Source organism: Apiospora aurea (assembly GCF_038362705.1).
Source record: "Apiospora aurea strain CBS 24483 chromosome Unknown utg000010l_segment0_segment0, whole genome shotgun sequence".
Classification (NCBI taxonomy): Eukaryota; Fungi; Ascomycota; class Sordariomycetes; order Amphisphaeriales; family Apiosporaceae; genus Apiospora; species Apiospora aurea.
This window is the reverse complement of record NW_027117397.1, coordinates 1,339,416-1,354,763: the sequence shown is the minus strand read 5'-3', so window position 1 is coordinate 1,354,763 and position 15,348 is coordinate 1,339,416. Positions and strand designations below refer to the sequence as shown.

The 15,348-nt window shown below is 52.5% G+C and overlaps 3 protein-coding genes across 3 annotated transcripts; 1 reads left to right on the top strand and 2 right to left on the bottom strand.

Moving 5' to 3' along the window:
* Window positions 1-11: 11 nt before the first annotated feature.
* PG986_014453 (uncharacterized protein) lies at window positions 12-1,407 on the bottom strand (the record flags this gene model as incomplete). The annotated part of the gene is made up of 5 exons (XM_066850675.1): window positions 12-456; window positions 510-679; window positions 740-807; window positions 862-1,092; window positions 1,155-1,407. The coding sequence occupies 5 exons, from the start codon at window positions 1,405-1,407 to the stop codon at window positions 12-14; spliced, it is 1,167 nt and encodes a 388-aa protein (XP_066692913.1).
* A 2,798-nt stretch (window positions 1,408-4,205) lies between these two features.
* PG986_014452 (uncharacterized protein) lies at window positions 4,206-6,633 on the bottom strand (the record flags this gene model as incomplete). Its single annotated transcript, XM_066850674.1, has 4 exons — window positions 4,206-4,298; window positions 4,353-5,061; window positions 5,112-6,073; window positions 6,595-6,633. The coding sequence occupies 4 exons, from the start codon at window positions 6,631-6,633 to the stop codon at window positions 4,206-4,208; spliced, it is 1,803 nt and encodes a 600-aa protein (XP_066692912.1).
* A 4,518-nt stretch (window positions 6,634-11,151) lies between these two features.
* Window positions 11,152-14,084, top strand: PG986_014451 (uncharacterized protein; the record flags this gene model as incomplete). Its single annotated transcript, XM_066850673.1, has 6 exons — window positions 11,152-11,491; window positions 11,727-11,883; window positions 11,951-12,154; window positions 12,566-12,687; window positions 12,741-12,997; window positions 13,302-14,084. 6 exons carry the CDS (start codon window positions 11,152-11,154, stop codon window positions 14,082-14,084), a joined length of 1,863 nt encoding a protein of 620 aa, XP_066692911.1.
* Window positions 14,085-15,348: the final 1,264 nt, after the last annotated feature.

Genomic DNA, 15,348 nt, shown 5'->3' with positions numbered 1-15,348 from the left:
GAAATGAGCGACTAGTTGGTGTATTTGCGGAGTGGGAACGCATCGCCTGGCATCGGCTCGAGGTGCCATGCCTTGGCAGCGCTGCTCTCAAAAGCATCATGCCAATCGCTTCTTAGTTCCTCTGGGATTTCCCAACCGAGAGCTGAGCTGCGGAGTCTCATGCGAACCAAGTGTCGTTTCTCTCGTCCCGTTTGGCCGTTGACGAAGCTCTCGCGTCGATGCAACACTGCCATGTTGTTGATGAAGTGCATGTCGCCTGCTTGCGTGGTGATTTCAAGCTGCGTAGCTCGTGCAATAGCCTCGATGGCATCAAGTGCTCCACGCTGTCGGTCGTTCACTTGCGGCAAGCTAGAAGGCCGAGGGTGGGTGGCATTCCCAAGCAAGGGAGTGCGGCCAAAGTTCATAATAAGCTTGGAGTTTTGGTAGAATATGACCGGCCGGCATTGGAATCTGGGGCTATGAAGAAGTTAGTCGAGATCCAACAGTTTAGCGACTCGATCAGTCCATACATGGCAAAGGGCCAGTCTGATTTGGCCAGAGTCCGGATCATATCTGGGCGGTAAGCTGCAAGGACGTTGTAAACGTGGTATGCGGATGAAATGATGCATCTGCCACCCGAGGCCGGAGTGCTTCTCGTCAGCCAGCCAACGCAGTCACCGGCTTCTTCATTGTGGAAACTCTGTAGGGGGACATGTCAGCTTCGGCGCCTATAAAATTGGCACTTGTTCCGGTTGCTTACGATAGATGAGGTCGAATGGCGGTGATGCCCAAGCATTTCCGCCGAAGAGTTGTCGGCAATGATGTGAACTACTATCATGTCAGCAGCGTGTGGGTGATTTCCAGAATGTCAGGGGACTTCACCTAACATGTTGCCCTTGTGGTCTTGACGGCCGCGCTGATCGACAATATGCGCTTGTATTCCAAGCCACACCATGGTGAGTTCCTCGACCGAAAAGTCACCGGGCTTGATTCCCCTGATGACAGAGAATCCCTTGCCATGGTGCAGTTCCTGGCCAATCCCGGCAAGCTTGGGCGCCAGAGTGGGAAGGGGGAAGTTCTCAACGTTGACCAGGTCGCCGTCGAGTTCCAGGGCTAAGAAAGGTATTAGTATCTCGTCTCTATGATCTGTGGACGGGCATGCGATGCCGACTCACCCTTGAAGTGTTCCAGCGTGGACTTGATCTCGGCAACATCTCCTTCAGTCATATGGCAGACGTAGGATTCTTCGTCCTTGAAATCAGATCCCTTCCAAGCAAGTCTGCTGTCCAAGGTGGAAGGGTAACCAGAGGGCAAGCCCAGAGGCTCTTCAGACAAGGCACATCCACCATGTCCACACGCGGCGGGCAGCTGTGCGTCCCGAATTGGCTGAGGAACAGCGATAGGGCCGTTGGCGAGGTGGTACTCCATGGCTTCGTTCACGTCAAGAACGACAAGATAACGATTTGTTAAGGACCGTGTACCTCCGTTGCTTGGGGCTAAGACAAGGCCAAGTCGATGATGTCTCGAAGGGTTGAGAGGATGAAGTATCAAGCGACGCTGGATCTATGTCAAAAGTGTGAACTCAATGAAGACCAACGATGCTGGGTATCTGGTGATGGGAGAAACTTGCAAAACGTAGACGACCAAGAACGGACTAAGTCAGAGGGACGAAGCAGACTCTTTAAACATGGGAAAGAGAACGAGAAAATTATGCAGGTCACATAAACAAGCAAAGCAGCAAAAGGCAGAATAGCGGTATACTCGCTCGAATGCATGACGAGATTGTCTCCTCACCGGCGATCCGCCTGCCGTGACCGAAATAGCCAGGGCAACGACGTAGTGCTCTTGCCGTATGATTGTTCGGCTATGGGTCGCAAAAATGCAGAAACGTTGCAATCTTGAGATGGTATGAGCTATCATGCCCATGCTGATCGGTACATATTGCTAACCTTGCCACGACTGTTGTTCGTGCCAATATTATAAAAGTGCTGTCGTATTGCATATGTGGCGTCACTTTCTCAGCGCCTAGATCACAGTGTGACAATGACCGAGGCCAAATAGATCGTGAAGCCTCCGCAAGGACCTGCGTAAGCCCCAAGGTTGTGATTAGTGCAGTGTTGGTGTCGGAAACATAGTGCAGGCCCAACCCAGCTCGCATTTTTGTGCAACCCAGGGCATGGAGTCTAGTGGCTTCCTGACCTATCGGAATGCCCTCAGTCTCCCCGGAACACGACAACGGCATTATTTTGCTTCTTGCCCCCACATGGAAATACCCGTAAGAATATTTTCATGACGTTTAGCTAGCTGTAGCCGGCTTGGGTACATGGTGACAAACATGGATTGGCCAATCGGAACGGTATCTAGTTGCGTCGGAGCAAGCAAGAGACGATTTTCCGAGATACCGGCAAGTGGTAGGCCCTTTCAAGGTCGGACGCGTTTTATGCTTCCAATGGCATTAGCACAAGGCGGCTAGAGCTTCTAGATTGACGATTCCTTGGCTGGGGCGTGATGCTACGGCATCTGGCAATCGGCTAAGTTGGGAAGGCGTAGGCAGAATAATAGAATATTCTTCGTGGAAGAGACAACATTGTCCTGACGACGTTTCTTATGCTGCTTTCGTTGAGGCATCTAATAGGAAACATGCCGCTCCATCTTCTACTGCTACACCAGAGGCCTGTAATTAGAAAGCTGACCTTGCCGTGGGAGGTCTTTCGCTTGCCCAATTCTGCAGTCCCTTACCTTTCTACATGCATAGCGTCCTCAGTACGTCACACAAGGCCTGCGCAAAGGTTACGCTTCAGCACTCGCGTCTGGGCAAGCACTGCCCTGTCACATCATAGTTTACATCTGTGGGCATGTCCCTGTCCGCAAGACTGATGGTACCGCGGTCAACCCAGAGCATTCTCCCGACGCCCTGCCTTACTAGGTGATCATCTACTCCTAGACACTAACTTCTGGTGGACCATGAACCAGACGCGGTCGCTGTACACGCCGGCCTTCAGTATGGTGGACTAGGAGACCCAGGGGAAGCAGTTCCCAAAGCTCCTCCTAAACATAGAGGGGGCCCAGGACGGTATCGGCGTGGCGACACAGCGCATATTCATTATCATGTGCGTATATCTAGGATCATGGCGAGCCCCGTCTCGGCGCCACACCAACCACCATCACAGATGGCATTGCGAGGCGGCCAGCCCTGCTGCTAAGAGCATTCTCGTATTAGGCAACCCGACGACAGCCGCTCCAGCCCTGGCTACCGACAACCTTTCCACATACTCTACAAGAAAGGGGTAAGGCTGGGCGAGTTAACAACGGCGTTTTTCTACGAGCAGGACCCTGTTGACGCGATCTCGGCAGAGCTCCTTACTGCAGGAAGGGTATATCCTGTACTAGGCGCAAGGGGCCTCCGGGTGGCGGTCGACAGCGTGCCAACCAATGCAAAGTGTAGTAGGGACAGGGGTCTGAGCTTAGGGGCAGACGTCACGTCCGTACGAGGGGCTGGAAATCAGAAAATAAACCGCTCTTTCAGATAACTCTACATACTTTGTCAACAACAGAATGTATGAGTTTTCTAACATTATATGCATATGCTTTCGTCCATGACCTCAGGCATAGGCCTATGATCTGCCGAGGACGGACAATTGCGTGTCTAGGACAAGAATGTTCGGGAATTCTTGGTAGCAGAGCTTTTGGGTAGCTAAATAAATGATTGACAACACGATGTCTTCAGCCGCCTCATCCCTCGTCAGATCACCCAATGTCTTTGTAGCTACTTGATCCAACCTACCTGGATTGCATTGCTCGACAACTTCCCAGCTCCCCAATAACCACGTGCCAAGTTGTGTCTGATGAGTAGGGTACTATGCCGGTGCCTGACGCTGACGAAATGGCCGCCGAAAACATCCTCCGCCACTATTTCCGCAGCTTCTGACAGGCCGGCCGTTCGCGTTTTCGCGTCGAATGGACAACTTGGGGTTGCCTTCATGGCTGCTCCGGCCGATAGGCTGCGAGCCTACTAGCTCTGGTTGCCGTGTTGCTGCGCTTCGGTAGCGGGCGAGCTCTGCAGCAGTGCACTGCATGATAAGGGTGTGAATCATTAGCACAAGCTGAAAGCAGCTCGACATGGCGTCGTACTATACGCCTCGGGACTTTTGGTAGCCCAGAATACCGAATAGAGACGTGCCGTGTTGGTGCACGCACAGGCAAGGTGTGTCAGCGTAATCATTGGCTCAATGGCGGATAATAGGCTGCCTCGTCATAAACCGGCTGAATTCGTCAACATCCGGCATATTCTCATCGTCTTTCTCGGCCTCGCTCATGGCCTTGTTGCCAGCTGAAGACAGAGCAAGTGTGGAAGCTCAGGATAAGGTGTTAACCTCGGAAATGTTGGCCATTTCGGTGTCGACACTAATGATGTCAATCTCCTGTTCGAATCGAGGAGGGACGGAGAACCGGTGAAGGTTCTCGTCGTAGAGAAGCCATTCACCATGTCGCGCAATGGAGACGCCCAGCCATAGGACCCTTTCTTTTCGCTCATCAGTCATAGAGGCGACCTCGAAGTATTTCTCATCGTCGTCGATCTTGTCGTTCGAGAACCAATCCGACGGGAAGTACTTGTCAGCCCACAGTAGGCCTCTTAGTGCGAAATCCTCCGGTAGTGGTCTGGGTGATTGTTTGTTCGGTCGTGGGAAATCACTGCTCTGAATTCTTTCGTAGTCGCGGTACGAAAGGAGAAGCGAGTTCAGCAGCATCGATAACAGTTTCCAAGGAAACGTCGCCTCGAGGAGACTCGTCGCCTTGGGGTAGGAAATCAGGTAGCGGTGAAATACAAGTATGGTATGAAGGTAGGGCAAAATGTTGGGGTCGGAAAATCTGGAAAACACCTTGGTGTATGTCCCTTCGGCTAGATAGCGTGCTTTCTCCAGTGCCTTCGCATTATGGTCATCGTTCGGATCGGGGATTGCCCTGGCTTTGTAGTCCACTTCTTTCTCCTTCGGCTTCTTGGGGCGGATGGTCTGGTAGATAAAACTACCCTCCTTGCCCCAGGCCAACAAGGCACAGCAGTTGGAAATTCCAATGCAGTAGCTACTCAGTATCAGCCATTGTACTGTACTCAAAGTTTGTGTATCACCTACCCGCTTTCCATCCATCTCCGAGTCGTTCGGCTGATGTGTTTGTCCAGGTTGCTGAGAAAGTCTATCACCGCTGTCATATATTCGCTGTTGGTGTCCCCTTTGAATAGTAGACCATGAGCCTTGACAAAGGCAAAGTCGATAGGCAGCAGACGTGAGCGCTGACTATCAGAACCCAGTAACGGTTCGAAAAGAGTCATGATAGATTCCCAGGCCGATCCGAAGGGGTCTGGAGCGGAAAGAGACTTCGAATAGTAAAACAACTGTTGGAGCGCATTCGGGCGTGCGAGAATGGCGAGGTGGTGATATAATCGACCAGTCCCTGGAACAACATCGGAGGCTTTGAAGTACCAACGTCGTGACACGGAAATCCAGACTTCTCGGTCACGTAAATCATCGTCTTCGATCGCCATCCTGTACCGACCAAGATCGCCCAGGCATTCCATCCATGTCGCCTCGAAGGCAGGAACCGTCTCGTAGAGAAGGGCCGTCATAGAGTAGGCGAGGTAGATGAAGGTCAACATGTGTTCCAGGGAGACGGGTAAACGAAGCCTCAGTAGCTCAAGGAAAGCGTGAATCCCGTGCTTCCACATTCTGCCGGGCATGTAGTACTTGGCACCAAGTTGTCGTAACGAAAGGCTGGCAATTGGATGTTGAGAGGCCAGGAAGAAGTCGTGATGCTCATGGAGCAATGTTCGATGCAGAGCTATGAGCGCTTGCCACTGTTCGTCGTTCAGCTTGGCATCAGTCTGCTTTTTCTGTGCCTCGTCCACTTCGATACACTTCTTTTCCACCTCAAATAATCCAGCATAGATACCCTTCACTTCGGCCACCAGCTGGAGGTGGTCGATAGGACGGGTCTTGAGCTGTGGGACGTAAGCCTTCTCGTTAGAAACATCCGCCTTCTCGTCAGAAACATCCAAGTCGTTTGGGTAAGGCGCAGGCAGCGCTTGGGATTCACATAACTTCCCGACTTGCGTGGTTCAGTTCAAGTCCGCAGCGGGATCTGCGAGTTCTTCTTTGAGAAATTCCCTCGTCTCAGAGAGCTCATATTGATTCTCTTTGCTCCCAGGTAAGCTTCCGATCGAGCCTCGGATGGACTCGTGGTCGAACATTGGGTTTGATAGCTGATAGTGGCAAAAGAGCACTAAGTAAAGGCAGATAATGATGATAAGATGTCGAGTGATCAATGTCATTTGACGAGCGAGCTGGTGGACCGTCGTAATGTAGTGCTTTTCCGTGCGCTGTGAAGCTTCCCGGGGTTGGTGTATCGAAGATCAAGACAGGAGGACTAACTTTCTGGTGGAAGGGAGAAGGAAGATCTTTGAGGAGGTGGGATGCGGTTCTTGCAGTCGATGTGGTTCGCCTCCCCGAGGCGGCTGGGCTAAGTAGGCAACCACAAGGCAAATGCAAGGGCCAGAGATTGTTTGCAGGGCCGCCAAGAGCATTCCCTGCGGTTTGTGCTAGCGCTGATCCGCAGTCGCACTGCGATGACATTCTTCACGATGACCATCGAGCCGTACATGCTTGCACACTGACATGGCGCGCTATAACACCTGCGGACGTGTAATCTGGCTGGGTAGACAACCGAAAGCAAAACGAAATCGGGAGCGAGCCAGCAGCTTGCGACAGCATCGGGCCCCGCCACGATCCGTGCTTTGCTGTTGGCCCTTCTCCAGCCACAACGTGGCCGGAAATGCGCCCCAGAGACGTGCAATAGGCAAAACGGTCCATACCGTCTGGACAAGTCCCGCCCCTCGATTCGGTCAGGCCCCACGGCGGAGCGAAGTACCCAACACAGCATCGTGTTCGGTGTGCACGCGCAAATACCTGGACAGGGCTGACAGACCCAAGCTCGGCCCATGGAGCCGCTTTGGGCCGGCATCCTTGGCTGGATCCAGCCCCCATCGTCCCGTGTTCCTGCGCCAGATGCACGTCTATACCACGCAGTTGGGCGACCGAGGCGCTGATGTGAGGCATCAGGCTCCACACAGCCGTTCGTATGGCGAACAGGCAACTACACCCACGCAATTCCGCATATATCTCCACGCCTAGATTCTCTAGGTGCGCATTTTCACGTCGCTAGTCCGTGATTATAATCAAAAGCTTTCCCTCGCTCTCGGTGACAAATGCATAGGCTAGCCTTGCCTTAACGTCTATCGTCAGATGCGAAGCAGAGTGCACTATTTTAGTATGTAATTTGGAAGGCAGATTGGAGAGAGTGAGTAGGCTGTATAACATGCAGTACTAATTCGCCTAAAATAATTAGGATCACTAGATACATGCCTTTGCCGCCGCCATAATAAACCACCACGACTGTAGAAGCGCACGCCCCCCACACAATTCCCAATTGAACGGCTACCCAATAGGTGACCAATTCATACCAAGGGCGCACGTCAGCTTGTCGTGCCATGACATAGACATAGTCATCTGTATTATTCGAATTCCAAAGAGCAACATTCAGTCCAGCATTCTGTAGAAGATGATCAGGAATCTGGCTTATACTGTTCCTCTGGAGGTTGATGTCATTTGCACGCCAGGGATCCAGGTTATGCTCCTTAAAGCAAATACCGAGCCCTTGAGCAATCACTGTATCTAGTTAGTATATTTCTGCTTCCGAGAAGCGTTTATTTACCTTTGATTTCGTTCTCCCATTTTGCTTTTGGCCAAAGCATACAGACAAAGGTTGCTCCTAAGCTTGTAGTAGTGATCATGGAACCCACGGGGAACACCCTGTCAAAGTCCGCCTTTCACGCCATCTAGGGATGAAGGAAAGCTCTGTTAGGAAGTGTTGAGCTAAAAATCGAAGGGTGCTGTGTGAAGAGTGAGATTTGGAACAGGCAGAGAGCGTGTGAGTTTAGACAGTGGGTAGTGGTTTGTTTGTATGGTTATATCCATGTATGTAGCTGTAGGTCCAGTACACTGAGGTTCTCTACGGCAGGCCCTTGTGAAAGCTTCTGCACGTGTATTTGCCTTGTATCTATCTTGTACACCTCTGGACAATGGGTAGCCTCGAGGCCCTGGTCTTTGAAGATCCTCCGGCAGAGGAACAAGGCAAATCCCTTTTCCCTGCACTGTACGGTCGTACGCATGATGTTGGCCCCTTCGGCATGACAACGCATCCCTTGCTTACAAAGGGCCATGCGATCGGCCGCAAGAGTCGTCAGCATCCTTTGGAGGTGGAAACAAGTCCGCTGGGATTCCAAATGCACAGCACCAGACCGGGAAAGTCAACACCCTCCTCCCATACCGTTGGCCTGTGGCATGATGACTTGGCTAATGCCACCTTCCAGGCTGTAATTACATGGGATCTTATTCACTTGTACCCACATTCCATCTAAGGAAGAAAAGAAGATGGAATCACGATCGGCAGCCCCGAGACCGTAAGGGGTAGTGGTCCACCGACGCTGTGCCCCCTACAGCCATTCGTACGCCTCGCCTAGAGAGAATCGGTGGGTGAGGCCGCATCAAACAGGGTCGGATTTCAGCGCGGGCAAGCATCGCCAGTATCTTACTGGAACACATTGAAAAGGCCAAGTGCGTTAGCCAGGTTGGAAACCAAAAGCGTCCGGGTTGGATTTAGAGACGTTGGTCAACCCTACGGCGAATCGAATCCGGTCTCGTCACGCTCAGGGGTCTTGACAAAAGTTCCCGAGGAAGGATATGCTCAACTGCCTGCTCACTGATGTACCAAAGACCCTTTCCAGAATAATAGTCTCCAAGACGCATCACCATGCGCTACTGCAACCTCGCTAAGTCTCTCCGGTACGTTATTGGTTCAAGAAACAGGTCACACTGCATAGCAGCGTTTGTCTGGCGCTTGTAGAAAACATGTATATTTTTTTAATTAGTACGTGACACTGTCCTGAGACCGCTGGGAGGAAAAGGGAGACCCCCGGGTCTATTAAGCGGCACCGGAGGTAGATTGATTCTACATATGTCCCTTTGTTACCCCCGCTCACCGGGCAGCAGTTCTCCTTGTTATAACGTGTATCATATCATATGCACCTCCATCCATGTCTGGCTTAAATCGACAAAGGTTAGGTTGCCAGGTCGAGTCCAGGCTTGACAGGGACGTGCGGGTCTCATTCCCAAGAGGATCTGACCAAGGCCATATTAATCCGAAAATGTATAAGAAAGAGAATCCTATATATGACGTGGCATATTCGTAGCGGTCGTCTCTCCCCATCACATGCCCAGGGCTCCGTTCGAAGTCAGTTACGTAACGTGAAATAACCCCTAATGTCCTTCTAGAGAATTGGTGCCATCCGCCTCTGGCCCGACCCGTAGCTCGAACCATGATCTCCTTCCGGACGAATACCATCCATAATTACGTGATATCGAGGACGAACAAACTATAGATACAGAACTCGCAGCAGTAGCCTGTTAGTAATGAGAAGAGGTAGTTGGCCATTTTTGTCTCACTAGAGGACGAGATGCACATACCAGCGCTTATCATGGAGCGCCCAGGTGCGCAGGGCCTTCTGTGTCAGCCAAAAGGTGCCAAGGGAGTGCTCACTCGTCAACACCAATTGGACAGCGCAGATGGGGCCATTAAGGGAGCGTTTGCCGGTGGAATATTCATGCGTGGTGATATCATATTCAACTCTGTATTTGCGACGGCACTGGTATTCCAGCTGCGTGAAAGCCTCTTTCCACTTATCCTGCGAGCTGGACAAACAATAGACACACATGGTCCGTTTATGCTGCGGCGGCGATTCCATGAAGATTATTTGCTATGCAACAACTATCGTGCGTTGAAGAGGGGCAAGCTAACACTGCTTATGGGAAATTCTGCGTCGACCAGAGCATTATAATATACGTACTCAGGCCAGAGAAGCCACGGGTGCAGGGCCTACACTCATCTAGGTACTGCTGCTTGGGCTGAGCTTGCGCCATCCATGTCATGAAGGAAGCTGCTATGGACCGTCTGTAGGGCCTGCAGAAAGCCCGGGGAGATGACTATGGTCTAGCCGTAGTTAGGAAATTAGCAAGAGCACATTTGTTTCTTGATCACTAGCGACGCGAAGCTCTTCCTTGACGTTCCTGGAGCGCGGAGATCTCGCCTCCTGTCTGAGTCGCCTTTTCTCGAGTTCCCCAGGCGCGTACTCGGGCGATACATTGCTGCACAGCACTGACCGCGTGATCCGACCATCCACTGCCCCTGAAGAACGGTGCCTAGAGCTGGTGTGAACTAAAGCCACGGTGGGTTTCGAGCAGCATCGCTTAGGCAACAAGACGCAGCGCGGGAGGCTTTGCTCCTACCCTGAACCATATTAGTGCTCAAAATGTTCCCTCCTGGTGGTATGATACGGCCTAGACTACACATAACAGGGCCGATGCAGCAACGCTCATCCCATGCTGACGGTTGCTGGTACCACCCCTTAGACATGTAATCTCGTATTTTGATGAGGTGTTGGTTCATTCTACACATATGCTTGTTGTTATGAAAAGTTGCCTGTCCGCTTCACGTTTGGCCGACCGCGCGTGGAAAGAGAAGGTACTCCGGATTACCGATGGGCTACTTCCTGCAGCGAGCAGAGATGAGACTCGATCACTACTGAAGATGCGGAATCAGCTACAGCACACGACCGTGGCACGCTTGTACGAAAGTTCATGCGACACTAAATTGGCCATTGCAGCTACGCTGAACGAAGTACAGGGTGCTTCGCTAGCGAAGTGACCCTAAGTGTCTCGAGGCCGGGCTCCTGGCTTCTGCGCGTAACATGCTACCAAGGCACAACCCAGGCCCGTTTGGGAGGCTCTCGGCATTTGAGACGGCCGAGAAACAAGAAATCGTGCTTCTGGAGGGTAATATATGCCGTATAGAAGGCCGGTTCGCCGCTGCCTTACCACTCTTGACCAGCTGCATGCACCAACCTCTTCACCGCTTTGGCAGAGGAAGCAGAGGGCCAAACAAAGAGCAGGACGCTTAATTTTGATAGCATCGCGATCGCCATTCCTATCTTAGAGCACGTAGCCGGCGATCTAGACCCGGCCTCTGCTGCAGGGCAACGCGCCCTTGTGGTCTCCAAGCGCCATCATGCATCGCCAGGTTATACGACCACGGTTATTCGCATACTCTGCGGACGAATTGGAGACGTCCCGGCGTGATCCTGCACACGCCTCCTTGCTGAAGGCCAAGGCCAGACATTCTTTTGCGGCCGCAGGCCACCAATACTACTTCCCTTCCTTCCGAACCATCTGGCCTGACATTGTCGGTGATTGGCTTGAAGCGTCGGATAGCCAGCACAGCAGAGCAGAGCAGAGGGTACTGATGAAGCGACACTGGCGCGCACGTAGCAAAGACGACGTTCCAACCTCACCTCGCTTAGAAAGGTCTTCCAATACCAAATGGAATCCTTCGTTCGAAAGGGGTCAACGTATGTTCTAGTCCCTGCTCCGGTTGACCAACATCGGAAGGGTTGCCCGAGTGGCTCCCATGGTGGGGGATAGGGCATAAAACAGGTTCCAACGCCGCGTTGGTCTGTCCGCCATCATGGGGCTTGTCGGTCGTGTAGACCTCGTCGGGCTTTGAATGCAAGGGGCTGCTTTATGTGAGGGGTAGGGGGCTGAGCAAGTTCAGGCCCCTGTTCAAACTGACCACCATCACGAGAGTTGGGAATACCAGTCTCCTCTCCAACGATAACGAGGAAAACCAGAATGGCATGAAGTCGGTAAACGGCCTTCACGCACGGCCACTGCTGTGCAATGGACCACCGAGGATCCTCGATCTCGGTTGCGGCACGGGTATCTGGGGTATTGACATGGTTGAGTATGGGCATAACATCTCCCCCACCTTTCAACGATTGCGCGTTTAGCTAATACTATCCAGTCTATAGTTGCAAAGGTATGGAGCATCACTTTCCTGCTTTCATTGTGGCAATAGTATTATCGGCGCGTCGGTTTCTGCTTCGAACAGGCTGCGTCCACATCTCCGTTTCCAACGATCCGGGATCCTGGACAGACTGTGGGCCAACACTAATGCACCCCGATGGCTCTGAGTGGAGCGGCGGAACTAGAGCAGGCATCGACTGCTCCATAGAGTAACACAAGCTCCCCATTTTTTTGTTATCAAAGCCATATAATATACATCCGGTGTCAGTTCTAGTTTTACAGTATTTCCTTTCGCAAGGTGATGTAACTGGAAGAGCCAAGAGATCGTAGACCGAAGAGCAGTAGTAACGCCGATGGCGATCAGTGAACTACATGACTTCGGGCTCTGCGCTATGCGAGTCTAGAAAAATGGTACACCGCCTCTGTCGCTGCTCCCAGGAAGTCCTAGGTGGCGAGGCGAAACACCGATCCCAGAACAAGAAGCTACGGGTTCCTCCCAGGCCACTTTCCAGCTCACTGGCGATTCTAGTGTCCATCTAGCGGTTGAAGTGATGAGCCGCTATAGCAGTGTTGTATCTTGATGTCTGACCTCCTCCGCGGCCTTATCCTAAAATACCCAGTACTCCCGTTCCTGATCCACCTCTCCGCTGCACTTTTGGTCGCTTCCCAAATGGCGATGATGGCGCCCAAACACCTCCAACCATTCGTCACTCTTCTCCTGGTCCACCAGCTGTGCATCAGGGTCTGCGGGGGAAATAAAGGAGTAGACGACAGCGTCGAGGCTGTTCAATGTAGTCGAGCCGGCCCATTCCCAACTTTCCGAGCCCTGTGATCGGGTGAAAGAGCAGCAGTATCCTCCGAGGAAGATGCTGATATTTGTCATCCGTACTCAGCACGATTGTGGTCTGGAAATCAACCAGACACGCGGTGTCGCAGCCAAAGATCCTCATCACGTACTGTGTGGTCCGAATCGGACTCCGGCGGATCCCTTCTTGCCTGTCCCTCACGCACTTCATTACTGGATCGGCGTTTCCGTTGGCGCAAGACGTACGGTGAGCGGCGCGGTGAGCGATCGACCTTTTCGTAGGTCGTCGGGACATAGCAAGACGCGTTGTCTGACGATGCCGATCGCTCATTTTCTGGAATAGAACGTAGTGTTGTTTCGAAATCCTCAGCCCAGGTCCTAAGGCTATCCATAGCGCTCCGGCGCTCCTCTTGCCCGTGCTGCTGACGTTCGCCAGGCGCGCCGAGAGCCATCAGCGTAAACGCCAAGTATTGGCCGACAGCCGAGCAGGTGTTGGCATTGTTCGGATGAGCCAATACCTCTAGACCAGGTTCCGCCAAATGATAATACAGAGTCTGGGGCTCGGCCCAATCGACTTTGAGAAACACGATCGCCTCGCCAGTCGTAAGCAGGCCATACTCAAGACCACTTTCTACCATGTAGTGATATGTCTGTGTGACGGCCGCCGACACCAGCCGCCGCCTACTGGTCGCAATGCAAGTCTGGGGATTCTCCCGTCCGATCCGGTCTGCCGGGATACCCAGCAAGCACCTGGAATTCGCGACCCAATCCGCCTTCCTCTGAAGGCGTTGCCTAGCGACTTCATAGCTATCCAATACCAAGAAACTGGACATGTAACTCTTCCCCAGAATACTCCACACAAATCCAAAGATTCTACGGTGTGGATCTACGGCAATTCGTCGCCCTCGCAGGATGATCGCCTCCTCTCTATACACCGCGTCTGGAATGAAGCCGGGACGGGAGGGGACGGAAGGGGTGTGCTTTTAGCTTCGCGGCCCTTTGACGATGGTAGATGTTATCAGATTAACAACGGAGAGATCTCGGTGTCACGCCAGAAAGCCTATCCTAAGGCCCCCGTAGGCCCCCAGGGGGTGGATCTGTGGTGCCAGAATGATTTGCGACTTCCTACCAATATTCGAGAGACGTATACGCTCTACTGGGTTTGGGAATGGCCGACTATTCCCACGGACACGGTCCCACGGGGACGCACAGAGATCTACACGAGTTGCATGGATATTCAGATTCTCTCGGGACTGCAAGATGAGAGAGTCTCCTACATGAAAGGCCAGGACCTAAATTATGCCGGCGTGGAGGAGCAGATGCGTATCAGTTGAAGGCTACTTGTGAGCATTCCATAGTATCAGTAGTAGGGTTCTTTACAGGCTTGGAGCAGGCTCCTATTTCAAGATCGTTTGCCTGGGGTACTCCCCTGCACATATTGCCCAATTGCCCGATCTACCGATGCAATACCCCTTGACGGCCTTTGAACAGTAGGCAAACTCGCAAACATGTTGACAACCAATCTCTAAGTTCCCCTATGTCGGAAAAACCACCCCTGACTCATCCTTTCACCAGCGCCAATAAGAGCACTCCACCATAGCCATGAGCAGTGTCTCTCTATTTGTCCTCTCTTAGTTTGCACAAGAGATCCTGGAACTCCTGGTCATCCCAAAACCCGCAACGGTATTTTCCGTAGTCGAGAACACGCTGTCGCACCTCCCGGGTTTAGCCCCCCTTCCCGATTAGGCATCGCGCGGTCGGCCACCCCTGTCAGCTCGACCTCATACTTTCCGTAAAGTCCCCTAGATGTATTCTTGACTTTTTTCCTCTCTTTCTTTCTCGCAAGATTGACCACGAGAATTATCATGCCTGTCGATGGCTGCAGGAACCTCTGACTACATTGTTCATTATTACCTGCGTTTTGGTTCAATCGAGCCCTACTAGCAGCGGCAACCACCAGGCGCAAGTTTCTGCCAGTTCCAGACAAAACGAACCTAGCCTGTCTCTTCCGCCGACCCTTTTCGCCAGTGGCTCCCCTATGTCTAAGCCCCCGGGCTTGGAGAACATGTCTTTCACCAGTACACTCCCACCCAAGGCAGGCTACGCGATTACTCCCGAAGTACTGTCATCAGGGTCAGAATCGGAATCTCTTTCCGCTGTCAAGCCTCTTGACGCCCTGGCTCCCTTGCACCTGAAGGGCTCGAGAGAGTATTGGGCAAACCTACCTTGGATGAAGGCGGCTGCGGAGCGTCGGAAGGCGCGGGCGAGCATCCCTCATCTTTCTCAAGATGATATGGGTGGTCATCTAAACCATCCCACTGAAACTCTCTCCAATACCGCCAATCGTCCCCAGGCGACATCGGGAGGGATGTCGAGTTCGTCCAAAGTCTCTGATCAGAGCACGATCGACCCTCCCTCGAACCACCAGCCAGAGCTTAGTGGCAACACTATCCCTGGAAACATGGCGGTTACGAGCACGAAACGCAAGATCAGGGAGACAGACGAGTCACCTGAATCCAGCAACGGAAACCCTCTTATTGGCGCAAGTAATGACCATCCCCGTTCCCCAGACCAAACGGCGACGGCAGATAGACCGCC